This window comes from Trachurus trachurus (assembly GCF_905171665.1).
Source record: "Trachurus trachurus genome assembly, chromosome: 21".
Classification (NCBI taxonomy): domain Eukaryota; kingdom Metazoa; phylum Chordata; class Actinopteri; order Carangiformes; family Carangidae; genus Trachurus; species Trachurus trachurus.
Genome location: NC_139899.1, coordinates 33,332,929 through 33,360,391, shown reverse-complemented (window position 1 = coordinate 33,360,391; position 27,463 = coordinate 33,332,929). Strand labels below are relative to the sequence as shown.

General features: G+C 40.4%; 1 protein-coding gene across 5 annotated transcripts in view; it reads left to right on the top strand.

Annotated features, from left to right (window-relative positions):
* Positions 1–7,621: 7,621 nt before the first annotated feature.
* The window catches only part of pikfyve (phosphoinositide kinase, FYVE finger containing), a 72,853-nt gene continuing 53,011 nt past the window's right edge, over positions 7,622–27,463 (top strand). For 3 of the 5 annotated variants that reach the window (XM_083996368.1, XM_083996369.1, XM_083996365.1), the window contains exons 1-5: positions 7,622–7,720; positions 14,288–14,490; positions 21,110–21,277; positions 24,929–25,038; positions 25,633–25,804. In XM_083996368.1, the coding sequence (XP_083852494.1) occupies positions 14,307–14,490; positions 21,110–21,277; positions 24,929–25,038; positions 25,633–25,804 (634 nt within the window). In that variant the 5' untranslated portion in view covers positions 7,622–7,720; positions 14,288–14,306. Of the gene's footprint in view, positions 7,721–10,058; positions 10,157–14,287; positions 14,491–21,109; positions 21,278–24,928; positions 25,039–25,632; positions 25,805–27,463 lie in introns of those variants that run through there. The other 2 variants (XM_083996366.1, XM_083996367.1) reach the window with 2 other exon arrangements.

The window sequence follows — 27,463 nt, the reverse complement described above, 5'->3', positions numbered from 1 at the left end:
GATAAATATATGGTTTTGTCTCTATGGTTATTTTGTTATTATTAGTGGTGGTGGAAATGCTGGGCGAGCCGACCAGCGTTTCTTTACTTTCGGTTTCGTGGCGAGTCATGAGAATAACGCCGCCGAATCTCCGTTTATGGTGGGAACTACGACGGTATGTGATCGTCTTCCAACCTCTGACTTTAATTCTTGATGAATGAAAACATGAGTCTGTCTTGCGCCGGTCAAAGAATTTCACGGTGCGGAGGCTCATAAATGTAGTGTGAAAACACTTTGCTTTTCCAAAAACTCCTCGTTGTCAAATTAATGTTTTCCGTCACTTCCTAAAGGACCGACAACAAAAATCAGTTGACCATTCTTGCTACCATGACCCCCTTGCTCCTTGCACTTTTGTTTTAACTTCTATTATGGCCCTATTTATTGTACCGTAAAACACCAAATAAGGGCCCGGGCGTTTATTTGCTTAAATCGCTCAAATCAACAGGCGTTTATTAGGGACCTGCGTTTATTTGGGACCTGCGTTTATTAATAGTGTTCAACCTGGACCTCCTTCTGGGTAAAGAGGCTTCACTCCGTGGCGGCAGGCGGCGGTGGAATGATACGTGCGTTTCTCAAGCACTGGCGTAGCCACGGGTGTGCCAGGGTGTGCCAGTGCCACCCACAGAGGAAGCTGGCACACCCAAAAATTTGATGCATTTTTTGTTATAGTCTATAGCTACTAACATGTTATCGATCAGTCAATAAATTTGTAAAAATTGCCGTCAGGTGATGCGTTGCGACACCTGCACCGGCTCGCGGAGAAACTGGACTAGTGGAATAATTAACGAGTTCAAGGCCAGGCCACGCCGTCTTGCCCTTTAAATTGAGAGCTGCACAGTGCGCACAGGTAAGCAGCGATATCGTTGTCCTCTTCTGCTTTGCGATATAAAACCATCAGGCCAAGCTGTTACATAATCATATGTGATGAATGAGCCCAGTAGTTGTGTTCAGATGGTTAAATAGCTTTGTTGATCATGCGATCAAAGTCATTTAAGCGCCGTTACGCACGCTGCACCTCTCTCGTCCAGTGCGCTCCTCTCCTCCCTCTCCAGTACCTGGCTGCTCAGCTCTGGGACCGGGGCTGGGACGTCACCGCCGCCTTCACTCCGTCCGTGATCCCTCTGGTCAGCGCGTTTAGATCCGAGTGGCCTGAGTGTCCCACCTGAGCTCTGTGCCATAGCGCGCAGCTCCAGCTCAATGAATGACAGCAGGTCTCCCAGTTACCTGCTCAGCTCAGCTGCTCAACACTGATCAGAGCAGCTCTCCCTCGTTTGCTGAGGTTTTATTATAAACTAAAATCTTCTTTTGTTCTTTGCCGCATAGGCCTATATCTCCCCATCTTCTCTTCACTTCACTTCATCTCTTCTCTTCTTGTTCTACCAACCACATTTTTACTTTCTCATAGATAATCTCCCACGTTTCTTATGCTGCAGCTCCACAATATGTTTATTTGTCCCTCTCTCTATTAATGCGTCGGATCAAATTTTTATTCTGCGTTTGTATCCATCCAGCTCTCTCTTTGTTATTTATTTATTTGAGCACGTCATATGTGTGAATGTTTAGACCTGTTGACTATAAGAGCAGTTACTAAGCAGTTTTTTTTACTCAGCGTTGCATATAGATTAGAAGATAAGTATGATCATACAGGCTTGCAATGATGCCACTGTTAAACCCAAGTTATTACTGTATGTGCAGTCTATGTCTGATGCTTGTTAAAGGCCTATGGCTTATTGAGAGCGAATAACACATGGTTTGTTATTACTGATGAGAACGCACACAACATACAGTATAATGTTGGAATTCTTTTGAATATTTATGGAGGTGTAACGCTCAGTTTATTGAAAATAAATTTGGCACACCCAGTCTTTGCAGGTGCACACCCAATGTCTTTTTTCTGGCTACGCCACTGTTCTCAAGGCATTACTGTAACGGCCGGGGCGGACTCGTTCTCGGTCTCGCTGACCTCCGCCGTCCTGGTCCGCACAGGTACCAGGAGACTGAGACCCCCCGTCATGTCGGTCCTCCGCCCTCTCTGATCTGCCGCAAGTTGCAAAAACCCCGCGGACGCCCAGTCTCTCCGCTCCTCTCCCACACTTCAGCACCTGTGTTGGCTCGCACCACCGTCCTTTTTTTTTAAATTATTATTTAAAACGAGGAGTGAGCCGAGCCGAGCCGACACAGTGCAGCCCAGGAGAGGTGCTGAAGTGCGGATAAGAGGAGAGGACAGACCGGGCAGGAGCAACTCAGTCCTCGGCCGTCTTTAACGTCACGAGACAGCCGCTATATTTGCATTGAATATTTTTTGACAACCAGAAAAACAATGTTTGACCCGGCGTTTATTTGGGATGGGCGTTTAATATAAAAAATATTTTGCTACACCCGGCGGTTAATTGGGACCGGCGGCAATTTGGGACTCGGCCCTTATTTGAAGTTTTACGGTAATGTAATATTGTAACGTATTTGTATTTTATGGAAATGCTGACGACGTGTGCTGCTGCCCTCTTGGCCAGGTCGCCCTTGAACATGAGATCTCGATCTTTTACCTGGTTAAATAAAGGCTAAATAAAATTTAAAAAAATTCAGACCTGTGGGTCGTTTGCTTTGTTCATGTTCAGCAGCTAAACTGTTACAAGTGTTGCATTTTTCTTTTGGACCCTTTGTGTTCACATGGGGGTACATGCTGTCATTCCGACATCCCATCGTTTAGACATACCCCCATACCGACATCCCACCATTCCAACATCCCACCATTTAGACATCCCACCATTCCAACATCCCACCATTTAGACATCCCACCAGTTAGACATCCCACCATTCAAACATCCCACCATTTAGACATCCCACCTTTCCAACATCCCACCAGTTAGACATCCCACCATTCCAACATCCCACCATTTAGACATCCCACCCCTCCGACATCCCACCACTCCGACATCCCACCATTCCGACATCCCACCACTCCGACATCCCACCACTCCGACATCCCACCATTTAGACATCCCACCATTTAGACATCCCACCATTTAGACATCCCACCATTTAGACATCCCACCATTTAGACATCCCACCATTTAGACATCCCACCATTTAGACATCCCACCATTCCAACATCCCACCATTCCGACATCCCACCATTTAAGGTGCGTTCACACCGGACTTTTTTTTTTTGTCGCTGTCGCTCGTCACTCAGCTGCAGTCGCTCGTCAGTTTGGAACGATACAACAGATCGCTCTGATGACGTCATTCAAACGATTCCAGTGAATTCCACCTCGCTCCGAGTCGCTCTTTTCTTCCCGTTTGTGTTGGTCCAGCACGGCTGACATTGTTCCTGCTGCCGCTGTTTACGAGTTGTGGAAGTCCCACAAGCGCCGTACGATGTCAAGCCGGCTTTGCTCTGCCGGACCGGTGGAGTTGTATTACGTTTCCATGATTTCAGTAGTTGTCATAGTTACGCATAGATTACGGCAGCCAATCAGCGCTGAGCGACTGACAGCCGGAGAGTTGGGATTTCTCATCTCGAGCGACAGAGCGAAAAATCACTCACTCACTGTCGCTCGGAGCCCCAAAGATTTTTTGCCTGAGCGATTAAACGCTACCCAACAGGCTAACCCTTCTTTAAGACATGCTGGTAGAGGAATACCCACATGGTTGTGTGTAATTACGCAGCAGAGCGCAGACAGGGACTAGTATGCCTGTCTAGCCTCTACCTGCTCTTTTTACTAAACTTAACCAACTCCTTTCTACATTGCCTAAACCCAACCAGTGCAACATCTTTTTGGAGAAAAAATATGTTATTAAAGGACTTGTCAGAAAGGCAGGATGTTTAAAAAAAGAAAAAAATACCGTCATTCCGACCATAGGAGGCAAAAATTGTCGGAATGATGGGACGTTGCCATTTAGACAATTAGAGGCCTATGTTGGACTGGTGGGATGTCGGACTGGTGGGATGTCGGAATGGCGGTTGCCCCCCTTCACATGGTAACAGTCCCAAACGGTCCAAAGTTGTAAATAAATGCCTTGCGCGAACCAACTGTTCTGTCTGATCAGAGTAGCTCTGAGCTGGATGCTGATTGGTTTATTATGATGTCATGTGTTGGAGGACAGTTAGCAATGCTGCTCAATGACACGCGACAGTATCGCTGAAAGCCGCATCACTTACATTGGGATTAGGGATGTGCACGGTTACCCGAGTACCCTGGTACCCGAGTAGGCAATCTGCTATCCGGTTATGAATTTATTATCCAGTTAACCTAGGATTAAAAAAACGGCTGAAACCTTCCCAGTTATTTCCTGAGACGATGCGAGGCAGAGAGGACCGAAGGCACCAAAATGTAGTGTGGACTAATAAATAAGCACCGCTAATGATTTAAAAAAAAAAGAAAAAAAAAGTTTTCTCCTCCGAGGCATAAGCCGCGGCATAAATGCGCTGCGCTCAGCGCTCAGAGCGCATGCAGCGCATTTATTCCCCGACATAAAGATGCATCTTAAACTCCATCTCTACTCTTATTATCCACCTGATATTTAGTCTGACGACGCTGTGTGTCAGTGATGCGACTGTCTGACGGACAGAGCACATTTATGCACCGGCTGCGCTCTGTCCGTCAGACATGACGTCATTTTATTTTTTATTACAGTATTCGGTTACCTGGTTACGACAAGGTTAGGATACTCGGTTAGAAAATTATTCGAAATGCCCATCCCTAATTGGGATAACATTGGGTCGACACCTTCACGGCTTTACCTTGATGTGCCTTTAAACTTTATTGCCTTTCATGTACAGATGTTTATCTTACTTTACATGTAAAGCAGAAATAAGCGGAATATTTGTGTTAATATAAGTCTTAAATATCTTCCGACAGCAATCACTTCTATAGAGTGTTTGGTCTGAAACACGGGTCTGTCAGTCACTCTGCTCTGCTCTGAGCCCAGGAGAAAACTTTCCTTGTATCCTACAACCTTTATCCAATGAGGAGAGAGAACGGCATAAAGGGGCAGTCCTCTCTGTGTGTGCAGCCAAGGGATGTGCGTGAATGTGGTAACGTAGGGACGAGGGCGGGGACTGCTAACTCCATCTGCTGACAGGAAGTTAGCCAAAACCACCGGATCGCTTACTTCTGCTTTAACATCTCAAGACAAAACAAAGAGTCATCTTGAGATTGGGTCTCATCTGTCACACAGCACGTATACCTTATCTAGTTCTGTAACTTAAAACAAAAAGGGATATTTAAACTAAAGCAATAAATAAAACCAGTAAATTAATAGAAAATAAGTAAAACGATAATAATAACAGTAGTTATTTAAATAAAATTTTAATTTGAGGTATAAGATTCTTAGGCGAGATAATCAATAACTGGGGTCCACCTTCTCATATAGGAAATTTAACTGTGCAGTCATATATTCCATCATATAGACTGCTTACTTTCTGTAACCATTAAGCGATCAGGGGATGATTAGGTTTCATCCTAATAGTAATCATTTTTCTTGCAATCATCAACAAAACATGTGATATAACATTGTTCTGTGGTAAACAGGTGGTCAGGAAACACATCTAATAAAAATAACAGAGTCCATGGGAAGGTCCATTTCCAAAAAGTTGTTCCAGTTCTTCTTTGACGTTGGGGTTTGGACTTTTGACTTGTGTATTTTCTAAATGTGGCCTGCTGATCGGCGGGCGCTAACCCTGGGCGGAGGGATACGTGAGTTGGTTCGGTCCAAATAAAAACAGTGTTTTTCCTGCACTTTGAAGGGCTGGAAAATATTATATTATAGCGAACAATGGAACTGTGTATTTTTTTTTCAGGTAAAACCTCTTTTAGGCCGTGAAAATAGGCCGTTTCTTTGGGTCCATTCACAACACTGTAGGGGAGAGTGGGGTAAGATGAGCCAGTGGGTAAGTTGACCCACCCCTTGTTTCTAGGAAACTATAGGAAAAAATTAGCATGTGACCATTTCATGGAGTCTGTGGAGGTTAGAACCATGTGAGTAAATTGGTTTAATATTTATGACCCAAAAATCATTTTTCACTCTCGCAAGTGAATTTTGTCGATCATAAGTTTTATGAGAATTGTGTTTAGACTAAAAGAGATTATTGTAAATTTGTTTTATACATGGGTTGTGGTATCTATGAGCTACAACATGAGGTAGTAAACTTAGCATGAAAGTGCACAATTTTAGCTGTGGGAGTAATAAACCCAAGCCAAGGTAGCTGTGGGGTAAGTTGATCCATTTGGCCAGGGGTAAGTTGAGCCACCTATCCTATACACTTAATGGATGTATTTTGGCTGTATATGTCCAAATGATTAAATCAAGATTCTGTATGTTTGTGATTACAGTAAGTATGTTCCTATAAACAGGAAAAGTTGTTTATAGTGTACCAAACTTTACTTTCAAAGAAAAACATCTGGGATTCTTCCCAAGATGCCACGTAATTGCAAAACTCCCCAAATCTCAGTGAGTTGGTGGCTCAGCAGGAAGTCTGTAGTTTGTGTTCACCTGTAGCATGGACGGGTGAAATATTAAGTAAAGGGGGTGGTAGGAGATGGATGGAAGGAAAGAAGGGGGGGTTGATCAATTTACCCCACTCCTATGGTCAATTTACCCCATTCATGTTTCAAAGGAGGTTAAATCGAAAGCAACTGGACTTAGTTATTTGTCTAGGAAGACGTTTCACCTCTCATCCAAGAGGCTTCATCAGTTCATGTACGCAGCTGACCAGGCTGGGACTGGTCCAACTATCTGGTGTGGAGACTCACTATTTAACCTCTTGTGTGGGCGTTTCACAACGCCTAATCCTAGGTTAACTGGATAATGTGAAACGCCCACACAAGAGGTTAAATAGTGAGTCTCCACACCAGATAGTTGGACCAGTCCCAGCCTGGTCAGCTGCGTACATGAACTGATGAAGCCTCTTGGATGAGAGGTGAAACGTCTTCCTAGACAAATAACTAAGTCCAGTTGCTTTCGATTTAACCTCCTTTGAAATACTATGACCTGGACAAATGAGAATATGCACCGGCTTACCCCATTCATGGGGTAAGTTGAGTCACAAGACCACTTTTTTTGAACATGCTATATTTTAAAAACAGTTATATTTACACTCATTCTGTTAATTTGTAGGGATGCAAAACATCCTGAAATATATGCAGATGTGTTAGTTAGGAACAAAACTATAATTGTCTTGATGTAGTGATCCTGAATACAAAAAGTGGCTAAACTTACCCCACTCTCCCCTATGTTGTAAATCTCTGGAGTGCAGAGAGTGCAGAGAGTCTTCTACTGCAATTAAAGTACTTAGGGGCTATTTGTAGATCATACAACCCCACTTTTAAAAAAAATGCTACTATCCCTTTAATGTGAGTGATAAACTCGGGAAGTTTCACGGTGATATCTGTTATTTAAATTTTTTTTTTACCCTATTCACCTGTAGTGTCTCCCCTTAAAAAAGTTTCATGGCTTTTTTATTAGCTTGGTGCTTTTATTTAGGTGGATCGATGTTTCTTTGCTCTGCAGCCTGTCCTGGTCCTGATCTTGATCCCAGCAGCGGAGTTCCGCTCGGCGCTCGACTCTTCACGTCTGGCTGTGACTCTCTGGGAGTCGGCTGTCTGCTCTCAGCTGTGTTTTATTCATCTCTACAGAGTCTGGACTGGACTTCACACTGATGTCAACCTCACACCGTGACCCGGTAACTCACCTTTACTCCTCCGCTGTCACCGCTTCTCACGGGTTTTATTCTGTAGCTGTTAATTAAAAACAAACCGCTGTGTTGTTGTTGTCAACCGGCTAGTTAGCACAGGATGCTAACGGCAGCTAGCTCTGCTAATCCAGCCTGCTAACGGCGGATAACACACATAAACACACTTATTCTACTTATTTGACGTTTCACATCGTTGCTGCGAATATAAATGTTATTTCTCTAAAGCTACGAGACGTGAAGTCGATGGTTTAATGTGTAATTAAACGAGCTAAGGAGCTAACTTAGTTCTGGTTTCTGTTCTGGTTCAGACCAATTTCTGTTTCCAGCTGTTTAATGGAAACATTATTAACTATATAAATGTTAGTAGAGTTTAATACCAGTTTACACATGTTTGACACACTGGTGTTCAGGAAATATTAATGTTGTATGAGTTTAGTCCACAACCAGAGGAGGTTTTAGCTCAGAGACCGTTAACTTAGCCTACACTGTCACTGGTTGGGGTTTTATTTTATTAATGTTTTACAGTAACAGTGAAGGTTTGTCAGGTTTGACAGCGGCTTTCAGACTAGATAGATAGATAGACTAGATAGATAGATAGATAGATAGATAGATAGATAGATAGATAGATAGATAGATAGATAGATAGATAGATAGATAGATAGATTGACTTTATTGATCCCAAGCTGGGAAATTACAGTGCAGCAGCAGCATTACACACAGCGACGATAACAACTTAAAGGATAAGAATATAAAGAACAAACTAGGCTATACATAATAAAATAGCAAAAATAACAATAGCAAATAAAATAAAAAAAGTAATTTACACTCAGTTTATTGTCTTAAAGGAACAAAGAAACCAGAAATAGATAGAACTTTATTCATCCCAAAGGAAATTCTTCTGCCAGGTTGCTCCAAAAGGAAGTGTGCAAAGGAAATAAATATGTCTATATCCTATAATGTCTAAAACAATAAAATATACTATGGGCCTACTAGTGCAAAAGAAACAGCCTAAACATAAGTTAAATACGGTATAATATTAGTGCTTAAAGCGCCAAAACATTATTAAAAAACGAGGTGTGTTGTTGTGTTCGCCTTTAACTCAGGTGTCCAACACGCTGTCACCGCTCATTATCGATATGCTGCGTTCAACACAACTTTATTAGTCTATTAGTTGTATAAAGGAGGAGAGCTGCACCTCCACCTGCCGGGGCTGAGCAGCCTGAGCCGGTCAGAGTCTGGAGTTTGACCCGGTGCTCGGTGCTTGGTCCTCCGTCACAGTCACGCTGCTGCTGCTGCCGCCGCCCGGCCTGTTGTGGTCACATGACGGGGAAGGAAGGAGAATGTGAAGCACTGAAGTTAGTTTGAAGTTGGATATTTGACAGACATTCGCTCCTTCTCAATACATTAAAAAATCATATAAAACAGTAAATGGGTGGTTGACGAATAACACAATTCTGACTGTCCGGGTGTCACATACCCTACTGATAAAAAAAAAAAAAAAAAAGTAAGAATATATATGTAAATGTTGTTCCTCTGACAAGATATAGTACAATAATACCAAAGTTGTTGCTGGTGTATTAAGATTTCTACTCAGAATTTTGATCCAAACATCAAAAATGTCCGGCATAGGTGTGACATTAATAATAAGAGCATATTTCCAAATTAATTATAAATATTTGATAGTTAGTTGTACAATGCATATATTTACTATTTTATATGAATTTTTAAAAATATTTTATACTGTAGCCTAAATATAGATAGATAGATAGATAGATAGATAGATAGATAGATAGATAGATAGATAGATAGATAGATAGATAGATAGATAGATAGATAGATAGAACTTTATTCATCCCGAAGGAAATTATTCGGCCAGGCCGCTCCAGAGGAAAATAACTTAGTTAAAGAAAATAAATAGGATACAAAGAGGAAAATATGAGCGTTATAGCTCAATAACTCCCAGGTCATGTGACCTGTTGAGTCAAAATCAACACAGGATGGTAGAGCTAAGCCTCCTCTATGACATGTTTTTATTGCATTTGAACACATCTTATATTTTCTATGATTTTTTAATGTGTTGAGAAGGAGCGAATGTCTGTCAAATAACCAACTTAAAACTAACTTCACTGCTGCTGCTGCTGCTGCTGCTTCTGCTTCTGCTTTTCTCCTCCACACACATGACCAGGCAGAGTCACACACCATGGCTGCAGCTTCATGCATAGCTAACTCAAAGTCCGTGGCTTTCTTCAAGGGGTAAGTGAAGGGATGAGGCGTTCAGGGACTGGTCGGTTTAGGTTTAATATCGATTATTAGATCCGATCAGACTGTGGTGGAGCTGCAGCTGCTGGACTCAATCAATCAATCAATAACCTGCTGATTTCACCACTTCCTCTGTGATCTGTTCCGGATTAGACTCCACACACGGTACATTTCTGTCTGTTTTGTGTGTTTATATACTGTATATAGATGTATGTGTGTGTGTGAGGAGAAACAACATGTTCTAACTTTATGTTTTTTCCTTCTACATCTGTTTCCTGTTGAGGGAAAAACGGAAATTTGATGAAATTTGTTGAGTTTCACTTTGTCAGAGTCACAGACATGAGGAGTGTAGCCTCATGTACAGTTGTAGTTGTAGTTGTTTGGATCATAAAGAGCTCAGCAGGTGACAGTGACGTGTTGTTTCCTGTGTAGTCGGTGTTTTATGGGATGTTTCATTGATGCTTCGTTTCCACTGAGTCATGATAAATACTTTTATTATCCTGTCAGTGTAGCATCTGTGAGCTGGATGCCATTATAAACTGACTGTAACGGTATAATAGAGCTGCAACTAACCATTATATTCATTATCAATCGATCTGTCGATTATTTAAACCATTAATCGATTAGATAGATAGATAGATAGATAGATAGATAGATAGATGTAGATAGATAGATAGATAGATAGATAGATAGATAGATAGATAGATAGATAGATAGATAGATGTAGATAGATAGATAGATAGATAGATAGATAGATAGATAGATAGATAGATAGATAGATAGATAGACTTTATTGATCCCAAGATAGGAAATGACAGTGCAGCAGCAGCAGCATTACACACAGTGACGATAACAACATATAGGATAAGAATATAAAGAACAAACTATAGCTACATAATAAAATAGCAAAATAGCAATAGCAAAAAAAAAAAAAAGTAATTTACAAAAGTATATACAACAAATTGGCAGTTGTTTGGTCAATAAAATGTGTAAAAACATCAGTCAGTGTTTCTCAAACCAGCAGACGACATCGTCCTCAAATGTCTTGTTTTGTCCACAAACCAAAGAGAGACTCAAAGGAACAAAGAAACCAGAAATATTCACATCTAAGAAGCTGAAATCAGAGAATCTGGAACTCAAACTGATTATTAGATTATCAGAATAGTTGAAGATTATAGGCTAATTTAATAATCGATTATTGTTTGATGAATTGTTGCAGCTCTATTGTATAATGTTGCCATGGAGACAGGTATTAGCTTGTGTTTACATGTAGCTGAATGAACGACCGTCACAGTGATAGTGAAGGTGAGGTTGTGGCTCAGCTGATGGATGGTGGTGGTGTAAAGCTGCTGTGATCAGTTCATTAGTGTAGTTTATTAAAGGAGCAGTGCCGTTTTTTACAACCTGGACCTTATTTCTGACATAAACTCCGGTGGTTTACTAACTCATATAACTCTGGTGTGATTAGGATCCTTCAGACGATATTTAGATCCATTCAGAGCTGCGTATATCCACATAGTGTTGGCGATGCAGCCTCTAAATAACATTATCTGCTGTGAAACGTGTTAATTTCACCAATATTTTATGATTCACTACTAGTGATCTTCCCCTTTCCTGCACCCTCCTTTCAAAGAGCTGCTCATCCTTAGACTCTGGTTCAGAACGTTGAGGACGTCCGTCAGATTCAAAGTCGTTGACGTCCACAACCTCAAAATCTGACAAAACAAATATTCAGCCACGTTGCAGCAGATTCCAGGTGAACGAGCCGACCGTCACAGAGTGAAGGAGCTTTATTAACAATTATATACAGAACAATAGTGTTTATCCAGGGGTATTTTAGTTATAAAATGATAGACACAAAGAGGCAGAGAGAATGAGCCTCAGATAGGCCTGGGACGATAATCAATATATCAATTAATCGCACGATAAATGAAAATGAACTCGATAATTTTGCCGACCTCCATATATTGCCATGTGCATGCAGGTATTTGTTTTCCTGGTCTCTGGCATTAAAAATGCTAAAGACTAAAAATCATAGAGAGAATCGGCAATATCGTAGAATCGCAATTTAAATTGAATCGCCATCCAAAAAATCGAATCGGGAGAAAAGCATATCGTCCCAGCCCTAGGAGCAATGGGGGGCTTCCCACAGGCAGCAGCCGTCTGCTGAGCTCACGGGCCGGCCAACCTCCGTCGTCATCCCGGGGGAGAAAACGAGCCGAGTAACTTACCAGCAGGTTTTTTTTAGAGGTTTACCGACAGCTGGTTAAAGACTTTTTAGGAGATAAATGCTCACAGGCCTAGCCTCAGAGATGACATCATCCAGTTCAGAGGTCAGTAGGTCGATCTACAGACAGGAAACTGTGGACTCAGAGGGATGTACGCAGCTCTGATTGGATCTAAATATGGTCTGAAGGATCCTAATGAGGTTGTAAAAATGGGCACTTCTCCTTTAAAGGTAAAGTGAAGATAGAGTTTGTGAACGCTGGACGGATGTGTCAGACCCAGACCACGGTGTCGATCACCGATTGGCTGATGAAGGAGCAGCAGCAAACTGTTCCCAGAGCAGCTGCTGCTGGAGGGTCACGAGGACGAGATCGATTCACTTCAGAAACACAGAAACTCAGCCGCCGTCACAGCTCAGTGATGTTCATACAGAATAAACACCACTGGACAGAAGACAAAAGAGGAGCTGTCAGTGAATCCAGGTCAAATATAGAAACTGTGACTCCACTGTGACACGTCTTCATGCTGCGTTGAGGCTCCACGCCAGAATAACCACCAACACGTTGGACCGGGACGAACTTTACATTCAAAGTGCTTCACGCATAAAAACATTACAAACAATTTAAAAAAAAGGAACATTTGAATGTTTAATATATTTTGGCATTTAAATGCATTTTAGTGGATGTTTTACCGTTAATGGTAAAGGTGCAGATTGTTGTTTCCTTTGTTTTTTACAGAAGGTGAGAAAAAGTAATCCCTGACAAAAAAGACTCATGACAAAAATGAAGCAAGTAAACAAGCAGAGCCCTGCATCGCCATTGGTCCAATCCAAGCTGGAAGTTGGGCTTTTTTCATGTATCTTTTTCATTATATTATATTATTTATATATGTATTGACATAAATATATTATGACATTCACATCCTGTGGAGTCGTGTGAATGATTGTTGGAGAGTTTTAAATCCGGCCACTTCCTGCAAGACAGGCAAAACGTCCTCCTGTCTTCTTCTTTTATACTTATTCAGTTTTAATCTCTGTAATCCACTTGGTTTAATATTTATACTTTTATACATTTTAGCTTCATGGTGGATCGCAAACTTCAAGTAGATCAGATCACTGGTACGGAGCGGCGAAAAATATTGTGACTTCCAGTGTGGATTGGGTTACGACGGCGTCCTTGTCCGCCATAGATCTTCTATACTTATTCAGTTTTAATCTAATACTTTTAAAATTCTTGTTTTATTGTGGATTGGAAACTTTAGTTCAGTTGCAAACTTTAGTACTACTATACCGGTATGAAGTGGTGAATAATATACACAAAGAAGAACAATTTCTGGTTGGGATTGGTCGTTTGGAAGGTTTGTGACAAACCCTTTAGACATAATCATTTCTGATGGTGCTTCCGCTTTCAAGCAACCGAGTCCCGGCTGAATTAATCCAGGATAACCGGGAAATCCTGGCTTAGTCCGCTGGACCTGTCACTAGGGTGGGAATCTTTTACTATCTCACGATTCGATTCGATTCTGATTTTTGGGGCTACGATTCGATTCAAAGTCGATTTTCGATTCAAAACGATTTGATTCCTAATGATTTCTGCTTCAGTCTGTCGGTGTGCAAAGGATCCTCATGATCTACTCCAGTCTGCTTTACAAGACAGAATGACTGAAGTGTCTTTTTCACATATATTGAGTTTTAAACATTTATCCATGCTTAGATGGAATTGTTGAAACTGTTGCATAAAAGCAATATCGTAACAAAATTAAAAGTGCCTCTTTATTAAAAAGAATAGTGCAGTTAAACAGCTGCCTTTTAAATTCTAAGGAAATGGAGGCCGACAGCCAGAAGATTTGTTTCATTATTTTTTTTTTTAATTGATTTTGGGACATTTTATATCGATTCTGAATCGTATTAAATGAGAATTGCGATTTCTTATGTGAATCGATTTTTTGGCACACCTCTACGTGTCACTCACAATCAACCAACCAGGAAGCAGCGGCGCTCGGCTCCTCCGACCCGATACTGATCAGAGTGGATCTAACCTGTGTATATGTTGTTGTTGTTTCCTTGTGCAGCAGGAGTAGCAGCAGCAACATGGCTGCCGACGACAAGTCCTCGTCCTCGTCCTCGACCGACTGGAGCGCCGAGCCGCCCCTCCTCTCGCCCACCAGCCCCTCCCACCTGACGCACTTCAAGCCTCTGACCCCGGAGCAGGATGAGCCGCCGCTGCGCTCGGCCTACAGCTCCTTCGTCAACCTGTTCCGCTTCAACAACAAAGGTCAGACACACACACACACACAACTGGTTTTATCCAACCATTCAAGGCCCTGAACGCCTTAGAATAAACCTTAGAATAAACAGTCAGTTAATAAAACACAACTTAGATCCGGGGTCTAAACACGTCATTCACAAGCTACCAGCAGCTCGCCAAAGGATCAATGAAGTAGGCTTGGGCGGTATACTGCATGTGTTTAAAAATAGCAACGGTATCAGTTTCAATACCGTCATGAAAAAATGCAAATGCACTTATATAGGAGATAAGGATTAAATATTAAATAAAAGTCATTTAATGTCTAAAATTCATTATATGTCCAGTAGCACTTATGTGTGGTTGGATTTTCAGTTAGTTTAATATGTTTTAGCCTACTAAAACAACAAAAAACACACACACACACACACAAAAAAAAAACTGACAATGAGTGAGTGTCACGACTTCCTGTATCTGGCCTAGGGCTGTCAAAATTGCTCCAAAATGACGTTCGAATATTCGTTCTAAAAATAACACATAATTCGAATATATTCGAATATCTAATTGCGCATTATGCCAACAGGTGGACAAACTAGTACTACTTGTATAGGCTTTTTTTTTTCAATTTTAACATCTTTGACAATGCCCAGGACATTACAAAATGAACTGGCTCGCGGCTCTCCCGCCCCCTCTAACTTGTGTGAGCAATTAAAGGTCCCGACTCTTGTCTGTATAGACAGGCTTCATTCAGTGATTGAAGCGGTGCCGATTCCGTGGGCGCTCCGGTGCACGAGGGGAGGGGGTGGGGGGGGGCATTTCTCCGTGCCGCGCCTCGGCCACTCAGCTGTGTGTCTGTGGGTAGCTCATGAACACCGGTCCCGCCGGTGGTCGCGGTCCTTCTGTGGTACGGGTCGGTGATGCCGGTCTGCTTTGGCCCAGAGACCATCAGATTTTACCGCGGGAGGACTTTGGGGAGGACACGGTGTTGCTCCAGATGAAGACCGGGCGGGACAGTCGGCTGAGAGCTTCCTGTTTCTGCTCCGAGCTGCTGGAGCCTCGCGGGTGAGAGCAGAGCAGCTGCTGCATCCACATGCAGAACTCCGTTTGCAGAAGCTGAGTTATGTTAAAACACAACTGAAAATATTGTAGCGACCCCGCAGTAATGTTGTTGTTATGATGTCTGTGATTTCTGACTGACTATTAGCGTATGGTTGGATGAGAAACGGGGCCGGGGTGAGTGTGAGGAGGAGCAGAGGAAAAAGTGAGACATAACACAAACTTATCTGACAGCTCTCACTTTTTCCTCTGCTCCTCCTCACTCACTCACTCACCTACACACACACACACACACACACACACACACACACACACACACAGGACTCTGTCCTCCTCACACTCACCCCGGCCCCGTTTTTCATCCAACCATACGCTACCTGCCCGTACACATTCACAGTCAGTCAGAAATCACAGACATCATAACAACAACATTACTGCGGGGTCGCTACAATATTTTCAGTTGTGCAGTTGGCTATTATAAATAATGAGCGATGAGCCCGGCCATCATACAGTGCGCCCGCTGTTTTATTTAGGCCTTTTTTTCTTTTTTCGTTTTTTTCCCCACTGTTTATTTAATATTCGAATATTAATTTTCACATTCGAATCTCGTGTTTTTTTTAATATTCGAATATATATTCGAATTTGGAATATTCGTTGACAGCCCTAATCTGGCCCTTCAAAATAAAAGCCCTATAGCCTTTCATATACAGTTCAGTCATATTGATTTTGACTTAATTTTGACAAGACAGGGCTCCAAATTTTTTTGTTTTTTTTTCCTGCAACCAATCGACCAATGAGATTTTGGTCTACTAATGTTTAGCCCTAGTATTCAGTTTCTGAACGGTGAAGACACAAGCCAACATGGTAACGCCACCTGAGGCTTACGTCATCATTTTTAATTAGTCACGGTAATACCGTATACCGCGGTAAAATGAAGGTATCAAAATTTGGATACCGCCCAAGCCTACAATGAATCATACATCTGAGAAGTTGATGAATGTTGTAGAAGCTAAGCCAATGCTTTAAGCCACTGAGGCATTTCAACAGGAAACCTAATTGACGCGCTTTACTTTACCATGACGGATGAATGAAGCAAACAAGTCCATTTATTTAACATCAAATGCTTTAGATCACACATCTCACACACACATCCGCACGGAGCACCGTGATGCTGCACAGCGCTCAAAAACTGTTTTTCCTGTTCCGGTTGGAAACACCTGATGCGCCCCCAAAGGTTCCTGACCCGCCAATGACAATCAGACCGTGACCCACACAACAATTAACACAAATCTGCTCTTACAAATGTATTTTATAGAAGAGAAGCTCTGACTTCTATCATCAGAACAGACACGTCCTGTTTCCTTGTTAAATGCTGCTGTCACCAACAAATTTCCCCTCGGGGATGAAATAAAGTATAATCTAATCTAATCTAATGTTCAGCCTCCTTTCTTCTTTAATAGAGAGGGATAATACCTGAAGGTAATAACTTCAGCTGTCAGGATGATAGAGGCTAAAAAAAACAGACTATTTTCATGAAGAGTGGGAAACACAGTTTTGTTTTATGAATGTAAAGAATGAATGTTATAAAACATGAGCAGCTCTCTGACGTTTTCATTTTGTAAAAGACCCCTGATAATAATCAGAAGCTTCAGGTGGATTTACATGTGATCTTTAAATGTGAACTTTGTATGTCACCGACCTAAAACACAGAGACTCTGGTTTCACTTCTGTCCTCTAACACACACACACACACACACACACAGTGTTACACAGCTACACACAGGAAACTCCTCATGTCTCCTCGTGACGCGCTGACGTTCATCATGTCTTAACTTCAGTAACGTAACAACATCAACAGAGCTCCAGACTTCTACTTTAACCCCACATGGAGCATTTAGCCACTAAAACTTCACACAGAACAAATAACTTCTTCATCTACTTGTGCAGCCAGTACATTTTGCTGTTTGTTAGTTTTTTTAAGACTAGTGAAACGTGGAAGTGTTCACTCAGGGATCTGGAATCTGTCGTTACAGGTGTGAGAGGATCATGAATGAAAAGGAAATGTGAACATTTGCTTTGTGAGTCGATTTATGCCCCTTAATTTTCTGCTTGCACTCCTAAAATTTTAAGTTAGTGCTCACTGGTCCTAGTAAAAAAAGTCAGTCTTTCATTCCCCAAATGATGAGCAGTAGAATCTATTTACACTCTTTTTTCAACGTACTGTTAATATAACTCCAGCTCCAAATATCACATCAACATGGTTCTTAAATAACTTTTTCCAGTAACAGTGATCAATAAAGTTACTGTTTCCCCCGTTACAACGCCGTAACTGTTACTGACAATAAGATGCTCCGTTACTCAATAAGAATACACCTGTTTAAGTCTAGTTATATGTTATATTTCCAACCAGATGATGAACAATAAACACAACCAGACTCTCAGATTTAAACTTCAGCTGTCACATATTATAATGAAACAGAGTCCTGGGCTGAGCTGAGCTGAGCTGTGTCAGTAGGAAACAGGACGTTTGTTCAGATCTCCGGTTTATTAACTATGAACACTGTCAATATATTTATTATTTATTTTATTTTAATGTTTATTTAACAGGGACGATACATACAACATTGCCACAAAGAATGAAAAATGCGATGCATACAAGACGTCTAGCTTCAGCTAATGGTCAGTCTTTGTCCCTGGTCGGGCTAAAGAAGGATAAAAGATACTGAATACAATAAGTGCAATAATACATATACAGTGAATAATACAGTGAATAGTTATCATGAATAAATAAACACAGCTACAAAATTTAGATTAAGAAATTGCACAAGTTAAATACATTAAACATTAGTAAAATGCTGTATTGACAGTGACTTGAGAGTTTCACATTTCTGCTGCTGCTTAAGCCAATGTTTAGCTCTAGCACTAAACATCTTTAATTCTGTTTGGGATTTGATTTCTGGTGGTAAAGAACTCCATAGGTGTGTATCTACCCAGCACTGAAAGGGATGTAGTAAAAATCTGTGACATGGCTTGTGGGGCCGGTCCACTGACACACTTAAAAACAACTTTCAAAAAAGAGAATTTTATAAAATTAGAAAAAGATAACAAATTATACTAGTGATTTTACAATGGTTCTGTGGCTTCTGGTGTGTGTGTGTGTGTGTGTGTGTGTGTGTGTGTGTGTGTGTGTGTGTGTGTGTGTGTGTGTGTGTGTGTGTGTGTGTGTGTGTGTGTGTGTGTGTGTGTGTGTGTGTGTGTGTGTGTGTGTGTGTGTGTGTGTGTGTGTGTGTGTGTGTGTGTGTGTGTGTGTGTGTGTGTGTGTGTGTGATTAGCAGCAGTCTTGTGAGGTCATGTGATGGACGTTGGGTCACAGCCACATGACTCACGTGTTCCTTGTGTTTCCAACGGCCTGTGAACGCAGCACCAGCAGTAGTATTAGTGTTATTATTAAATCAAAGCCCGTGCTGTTTTCCAATAGCAGCAGTTTGTCATCTGTTGATGTGGTTGAGATGGAAATGGTCACATTTTATAAAAAAGTTTTTTTTTTTTTGCCTAACCTTTTTTTCCCTTTTTTTGGCTGGCCCTAATACTCCTTCGTAGAACTGGTCCTTTAAACTGCACTGAAATTTAAATTGGGTTTCTTTTTTAGAAATAAATCATGTTTTTCATTGCAAGTCAGAAAACACTTGATCATTGTTCCTTTTATGCCGTCGCACATTGTCGATCTTTGTACTGTACGTCCGTAGACTCTCTCACTGGCTGACTTTTATTTATTAATCTATTCTTGGACTTCTGCCTACATATTTGTGTTTACTAGGGCTGACCCAAAAAAAATCGAAGCTTCGAAGCTTCGTTCGTTGCCATGGTAATCGATCACGAAGTACGTGATCGATTGTTTTTTTTTCATTTTTTTTTCATTTTTTCCTTTTTGACACGGCTCTCATCGGCAATTGTTACATTAAAATTAGTAGGCAACTTGGCACCTGCCTGATTTTGGAGATATGCAGTGTTTGTTTGCCATTATTTTCATTATTTCTGCTACAGACCTTTTGTTTTTTAGTGGACCCACCCCTCAACAAAGAATATTATGGCATGACCCCCCCCCCATTTTCCTCCGGTGGCCCATTCTATAAATAACGAACGGTCCCTAAGTACGCAGTTTTGGTTTACCCCAAATATCTAAATGTATAAGTAAAAGTGTGAGCAGAGAGCAGCGTCTCCTTCAGAGCTGCTGCACTTTATTTAATGATTCTATTATCAGACAAATACCAGATAGATGATATTAAACGTCCTGATCACGAGCATCTGAGTTCATATTTTATTAAACGAGTCAAAAGTCCCTGAAACATCCTGTTATTATTATATTATTATATTATATTATAATGTCGTGTTCTTCTGTCTTTATTGGTTTTATAACATGAACAATGAACAACACGCACGCACACACCTACACTGCAAAAACTCAAAATCTTACCAAGAAGATTTTGTCTTATTTCTAGTCAAAACAAATCTCATTCTACTTAAAATAAGACTCATCATATTAAAAGCAGCTTGTTTTTAGTCACTTTTTACTTCTTTCAAACTGATTTTCACTTGAAATAAGTAGAAAAATCTGACAGTGGAGCAAGTTTTTCTTTCTTATTACAAGCACAAAAAACTTGGCAGATTTTTCTACTTATTTCAAGTGAAAATTAGTTTGAAACAAGTGAAAATGATCTAAAAACAAGTAAATTTTTAGGTGATGAGTCTTATTTTATACACTGCAAAAACTCTACATCTTTCCAAGAATATTTGTCTCATTTCTAGTCAAAACTAAACTCTTTTCACTTAAAATAAGACTCATCACATAAAATGAACTTGTTTTTAGATCATTTTCACTTGTTTCAAACAAATTTTCACTTGAAATAAGTAGAAAAATCTGCCAGTGAACGCAAGTTTTTTGTGTTTGTAATAAGGAAGAAAAACTTGCTCCACTGTCAGATTTTTCTACACTGTAAAAACTCAAAATCTTACTAAGAATATTTGTCTCATTTCTAGTCAAAACTAATCTCATTCTACTTAAAATAAGACTCATCACATAAAAAGCAGCTTGTTTTTAGACACTTTTTTTTACTTCTTTCAAGCAGATTTTCACTTGAAATAAGTAGAAAAATCTGATAGTGGAGCAAGTTTTTCTTTCTTATAACAAACACAAAAAATTTCACTTTCACTGGCAGATTTTTCTACTTATTTCAAGTGAAAATTAGTTTGAAACAAGTGAAAATGATCTAAAAACAAGTTCATTTTTAGGTGATGAGTCTTATTTAAAGTGGAAAGAGATTAGTTTTGACTAGAAATTAGACAAATATTCTTGGAAAGATGTAGAGTTTTTGCAGTTACACCCGACCTGACTGAAACAGCATGGAAACAGTTGATTGGTTTGTGTCTGTTTATGTAACTCTGTGTGTGTGTGTGTGTGTGTGTGTGTGTGTGTGTGTGTGTGTGTGTGTGTGTGTGTGTGTGTGTGTGTGTGTGTGTGTGTGTGTGTGTGTGTGTGTGTGTGTGTGTGTGTGTGTGTGTGTGTGTGTGTGTGTGTGTGTGTGTGTGTGTGTAGAGGAGGGCCGCGCCCCCTCGGCAGCCTCAGAGAAACCAGACGAGCCGTCGCCGTCCCCCCAGGCGGAGAGGAGGAGCTGGTCGTCCAGCCCCTCCCACTCCCTCTACGGCTCCCGGACACGACGGAAACCTCATCCTGAACTCCTACGACGCACGTCCACCGCCTCAGGTAGCACGCACACACACACACACACACACACTGCAAAAACTCAAAATCTTTCAAGAATATTTGTCTCATTTCTAGTCAAAACTAATCTCTTTCCACTTTAAATAAGACTCATCACCTAAAAATGAACTTGTTTTTAGATCATTTTCACTTGTTTCAAACTAATTTTCACTTGTTTCAAACTAATTTTCACTTGAAATAAGTAGAATAATCTGCCAGTGAAAGCAGGTTGTTTTGTGTTTGTAATAAGAAAGAAAAACTTGCTCCACTATCAGATTTTTCTACTTATTTCAAGTGAAAATCTGTTTGAAAAAATTAAAAAGTGTCTAAAATCAAGCTACTTTTAAAATGTGATGAGTCTTATTTTAAGTAGAATGAGATTTGTTTTGACTAGAAATAAGACAAATATTCTTGGTAAGATTTTGAGTTTTTGCAGTGCACACACTGGACATATGTTCTGTGTTTTATGTTCAGACTCTGTTATGATGCTGAAGTTTCTGTTTTTCACTGATGGATGTTTTACTGTTGTTGCATTGGAACGTGTTAAAATAAGTGAAGAATCAAAATCATTAAGTAGATATATTCTATATATTAAATATCAGATCAGTCATTACGTGTCAGGTTAGTTTAGTTAGTTCTTTTCTTGTAGAAAGCTGTGTTTATATCTCAGCTCTCAGTGACTGTTTCCACCTCACACACTCATGTTGATTGAATCTTCAACTCTGATAACAGTCAGAGTGTCTTGTCCTGACTCATCACTCAGGAAGAAGGGTTAAGGGGTGAAGGGGTTAAGGGTTACTTTAAGTTGATTGTTGCTGTTGTCCTTAACTTAAATGTGTTTTATTATTTCATCCATATTTCTATGAATTTTAGTTTTTTCTTGAAAAAAAAAAGGAAAGAAAATTCACCAAATCATTTTCTAGACAAACCAATGCCCACGTTTTGCTAAAAAAACAAACACTGGTGGCGCTAGATTCACCTAAAAATGTCAGGAAACGTTACGGTTTACTTCCTGTTTGAGTGCAAAACTGGAAGTAGCATTTCCTGCCATTTCTCAGACTACAACACAGATCCAGACTGGTTTGACCCTTTAAATGTGCCACTGAAGTCAAACAAATGTGGGTAAACCACTATTTTTGACTGTCTATTTCAGACATGTAACATCCATAACGCAAAAAAAAAGTAACATCCATAACGTCACTTTTTTTGTGATTCTTTCCCTAACAGGAAAAACAAGGTTTTCCTGAATGTGCTTTTTGGGTACCTCAAACCCTTCCCTACAAAATGATATTAAACATGTTAGTCTTTGAAAGATCAGTTCAGAGTTTTCATCATGTGTTCAGTGAGTCCGAAAAGCTTGTTCATTTCCGTAACATCCATAACGCTGGGTATTTTGTCACTTCTCTCAAAATCCAAAGTGTCAAAACATTTCATATTGCAGGCTTATCTTTAAACCAATATGTGTAACTAAAATATGTATATTCAATTTTCTAATTCAGATCAATGCCTTGTCAAAGTTAAGCTTATTTTCCAATTTTCTCTCTGAATGTAACATCCATAACGCTGGAATTGCCCTTTATTGGTCTGCACCAGGGAGAAATTTGGCTCAAAGACAGGGAGCGAGTTGCATGAACCCATAAGATAAAAACATCCAGTAAAAGCAATATATATATATATATTCATTCACTCACATGTGTCCATAGCTTGAGTCATACTTATACCTTCATTTCCATACACATACGTATGTTCGTATCCAGAAACATCACATTCATTTCATACTATTGAGAAGCTTGGTTGATACATGTTAGGGAGGAATTTGTGGTGATGCCGATGAAGAAGAAGTACCAGAGTCCTGTATGTCTTATGCTGAAGGAGTTTATTTAGGCTCGGCCGAGGAGAACAGAAGTTTCGTCATCACAACATGAGTGCGTAAAGCCACCTCAATTCTAAGGGTCAAACAGTAAAGCTCAGATTCTTATACTAGAAATGGAACGAGACAGCAAAGGGGAGATGTGTTAACATCCAATTGGCTATAGTGAATAAACATGAAGATAAGGATTCACAGCAGCTAGGAAACACAAAGTGCTATCCAGTGACGGAGAGCGTTATCATCTAACTCTACAGCTGTGTCTGTAACCAGCCAGAGAGTGAGATTGAAGTCGCTAAAGAGGGACATGGCCTTGGCCTGTTCTGTTCCTCAGAGAGAAAATAGGGCAGAGAACTGATCCCAGCAGTAATCTGACAGAAAGTCACTATAACACAAAGGGATTGAGCATTAACTACACAAACTGTCTATAGGGAAGTGAAATTATTCTCTAACAATACAAGCACAAAGGAATGTTTGTATCGATTGTGCCTGCACAAGGGAAGCCTATATCTGTTCCCAGACTTCAGAAGAGCATATTCACATTCAACACAGGAGAACTATCTGTTAAAATAGCATTTACCTGTCTAGTTGTTACCTGTTCAAAAAAGTCCTGTGGATTTAGAGGGGGGGGGGGGTTACCTGCAGTTTTAATGTCAATGTCAATGTCAGCTTTATTTATATAGCACATTTAAAGGCCGGAGGCCAGCCAAAGTGCTTTACAGGATAAAAGTCAGCAATACAACGAGCAATACAAGCAAAGCAGTATAATAAATGAACAAATAAGCAATACACATGAGAAGAGTAATACAGTATAAATCCAAAATACAGTGACTTAACTCAGCCAAAGGCCAGAGTAAACAAGTAGGTCTTAAGGTGCGTTTTGAAAGTAGCGAGGCTCGTTGCAGACCGCACAGAAAGTGGCAGAGAGTTCCACAATGTGGGAGCCGCAACTGCAAAGGCTCGATCGCCTTTGGTTCTAAGGAACGATCGGGGAACGTCCAGAACCAACTGGTCAGATGACCTCAGGGCTCTGGGGGGTCGGTGTACATTAATAAGGTTGGACACGTATTCTGGGGCCAATCCATTCAGAGACTTAAGAACAAATAAAAGAATCTTAAAATCAATCCTGAACTTAACCGGGAGCCAGTGAAGGGAGGAGAGCACCGGTGTTATATGCTCGCGTTTCTTTGTCCCAGTTAGGAGCCGGGCTGCTGCATTCTGCACAAGCTGCAGACGGTTTAGTTCTGTAATATCTACAGATAGATGGACACAGTCTACTCGTCATGACTCAGACTGTTGTGTTTCATTCTTCAGTGTCACAACATTAAACACTGATCGACTGTTGTTCTCATGTCTCCTCTGGTTCTAGTGGACTGGCCAGGTAACGACACACTGTGTGAACACAAGTCTTAACACCTCTGCTCTCTGTGTGTGTGTGTGTGTGTGTGTGTCTGTGTGTGTGTGTGTGTGTGTGTGTGTGTGCACCTCTAATGAAGTGTGTGCAGTGTGTCTCTCTGACCCAGATACTAAACCTGTTTGCAGTTTGCAGTGAAGAATCTGATCTGATGTGACCCTAACACTTCCTGTTTCTCTCTCTGCACCAGTTCACAAGACCAAGGGGTTAATATGTTTCTACTGTGTGTGTGTGTGTGTGTGTGTGTGTGTCTGTGTGTGTGTGTGTGTGTGTGTGTGTGTGTGTGTGTGTGTGTGTGTGTGTGTGTGTGTGTGTGTGTGTGTGTGTGTGTGTGTGTGTGTGTGTGTGTGTGTGTGTGTGTGTCTGTGTGCAGACGGCAGCAGGAAGTCAGACACTCCTCTCAGTAACCACGACCCTCGTACGGCGGTGCAGCTGCGCACGGCGCTGAAGAGACTGAAGGAGATCATGGAGGGAAAGAGCCAGGTACTGATGACATCACCATGACATCACCATGACATCACCGTGACGTCATCACACCTCTGATTCGTTGTTGTTTTCTTTTCAGTTTAGTTTTAGTGAGTTCAACAAGTGATGAATCAGTTTTAGTTTAGTTTTTATTTGAGAGGAATTGACTAGTTTTTATTTAGTTTTTATTTAGTCTTTGGCCCAATTCCAATTCTATTTTTCATCCCTACCCCTAGTCCTTAACCCTTGCCCCACTTAAACCTAAAATTAACTTGTTTTTAGATCATTTTCACTACTTTCAAACAAATTTTCACTTGAAATCAGTAGAAAAATCTGCCAGTGAAAGCAAGTTTTTTTGTGTTTGTAATAAGGAAGAAAAATGTGCTTCACTATCAGATTTTTGTACTTATTTAAAGTGGAAAATCTGCTTGAAAAAAGTAAAAAAAAGTGTCTAAAAACAAGCTACTTTTGAATGTGAAGAGTCTTATTTTAAGTAGAATTAGATTTATTTTGACTAGAAATGACATTTTGACTAGAAATAAGACAAATATTCTTGGTAAGAGTTTGAGTTTTTGCAGTGTAATAACCTTATTGTTGATGTGTTGTTGCTAGGACAGCGACCTGAAGCAGTACTGGATGCCTGACAGTCAGTGTAAAGAATGCTACGACTGCAACGAGAAGTTCACCACCTTCCGCCGCCGGCACCACTGTCGCCTCTGTGGACAGATCTTCTGCAGCCGCTGCTGCAACCAGGAGATCCCCGGGAAGTTCATGGGCTACACAGGTCAGTGACTGGACCAGGACCAGAACCAGGACCAGTCAGGTCTAAATGAAGAACCCTGTGTCAATATCAATGTCAGCTTTATTTATATAGCACATTTAAACAAGTCAGATAGGTATTCTGGGGCCAACACTGCAAAAACTCAAAATCTTTCCAAGAATATTTGTCTTATTTCTTGTCAAAATGTCTCATTTCTAGTCAAAACTAAACTCTTTCCACTTAAAATAAGACTCATCACCTAAAAATGAACTTGTTTTTAGATCATTTTCACTTGTTTCAAACTAATTTTCACTTGAAATAAGTAGAAAAATCTGCCAGTGAAAGCAAGTTTTTTGTGCTTGTAATAAGAAAGAGAAACTTGATCCTCTATTAGATTATTTTAAGTGAAAATCTGCTTGAAAGAAGTAAAAAGTGTCTAAAAACAAGCTGCTTTTTAATGTGATGAGTCTTATTTTAAGTATAGTGTGATTAGTTTTGACTAGAAATGACATTTTGACAAAAAATAAGACAAATATTCTTGGTAAGATTTTTGATTTTTTTGCAGTGAACTAATTCAGACACATAAATAAAAGAATCTTAAAGGGATAGTTCAACATTTTGTCAAACTGGCCCATTGCCATAATCCCTATAGTCATAGCAGTAGGTTTGTTACCTTTAATTGTCGGTGCAAGCTGTTTTTAGAACGGCGGAGCAGAGCCGTGAGCTGCTCAGAGCTACGCTACGGAGGCTCATTATGGGATTTCTTGGTTTCCCTCATCAAACTCATCAAATACACAATCCAACAACTCCACAACGCTCTGGTGGACAAGTTGTGAGCTGCACATTCACCACGCTATGAGATAATAACACAACGTTACCACACAGAGTTGTTTTAGAGGGAAATGCAGCTAGAACCACATTCCAGACACAGCTGCTGCTGGGCGGAGGGATTTCAGAAGAGAAAGTAGTTCAGAGTATTTGCTTCATGTGTCGTAATATTACATAATGTTTAGGGGTGTGCCAAAAAATCGATTCACATAAGAATAGCAATTCTCATTTAATACGATTCAGAATCGATATAAAATGTCCCAAAATCAATTTTTAAAAATAAAACAATGAAACAAATTCTAAGGAAAATCCATTTCCTTAGAATTTAAAAGGCAGCAAGTTTAACTGCACCAAAGAGGCACTTTTAATTTTGTTACTTAAGCAATATGTAATATTGCTTTTATGCAACAGTTTCAACAATTCCATCTCAGCATGGATAAATGTTTAAAACTCAATACATGTGAAAAAGACACTGTAGTCATTCTGTCTTGTAAAGCAGACTGGAGTAGATCATGAGGATCCTTTCACACCGACAGACTGAAGCAGAAATCATTAGGAATCAAATCGTTTTGAATCGAAAATCGACTTTGGATCGAATCGTAGCCCCAAAAATCAGAATCAAATCGTGAGATAGTAAAAATTTTAAAAGATCTCATAGCATGGTGAATGTGCAGGTCACAATTTGTCCACCAGAGCGTTGTGGAGTTGTTGGATTCTGTATTTGATGAGTTTGCTGCATTTTGAACAAGTTGCAGGTGGTTAAAAGAATAGTTCACCCAAATTTCAAATTTCACTCAATATCTCCTCCCCCTCATGTGGACTAAGGGCTGGGAGAAGTTTCAGAGTCCTCCGTGG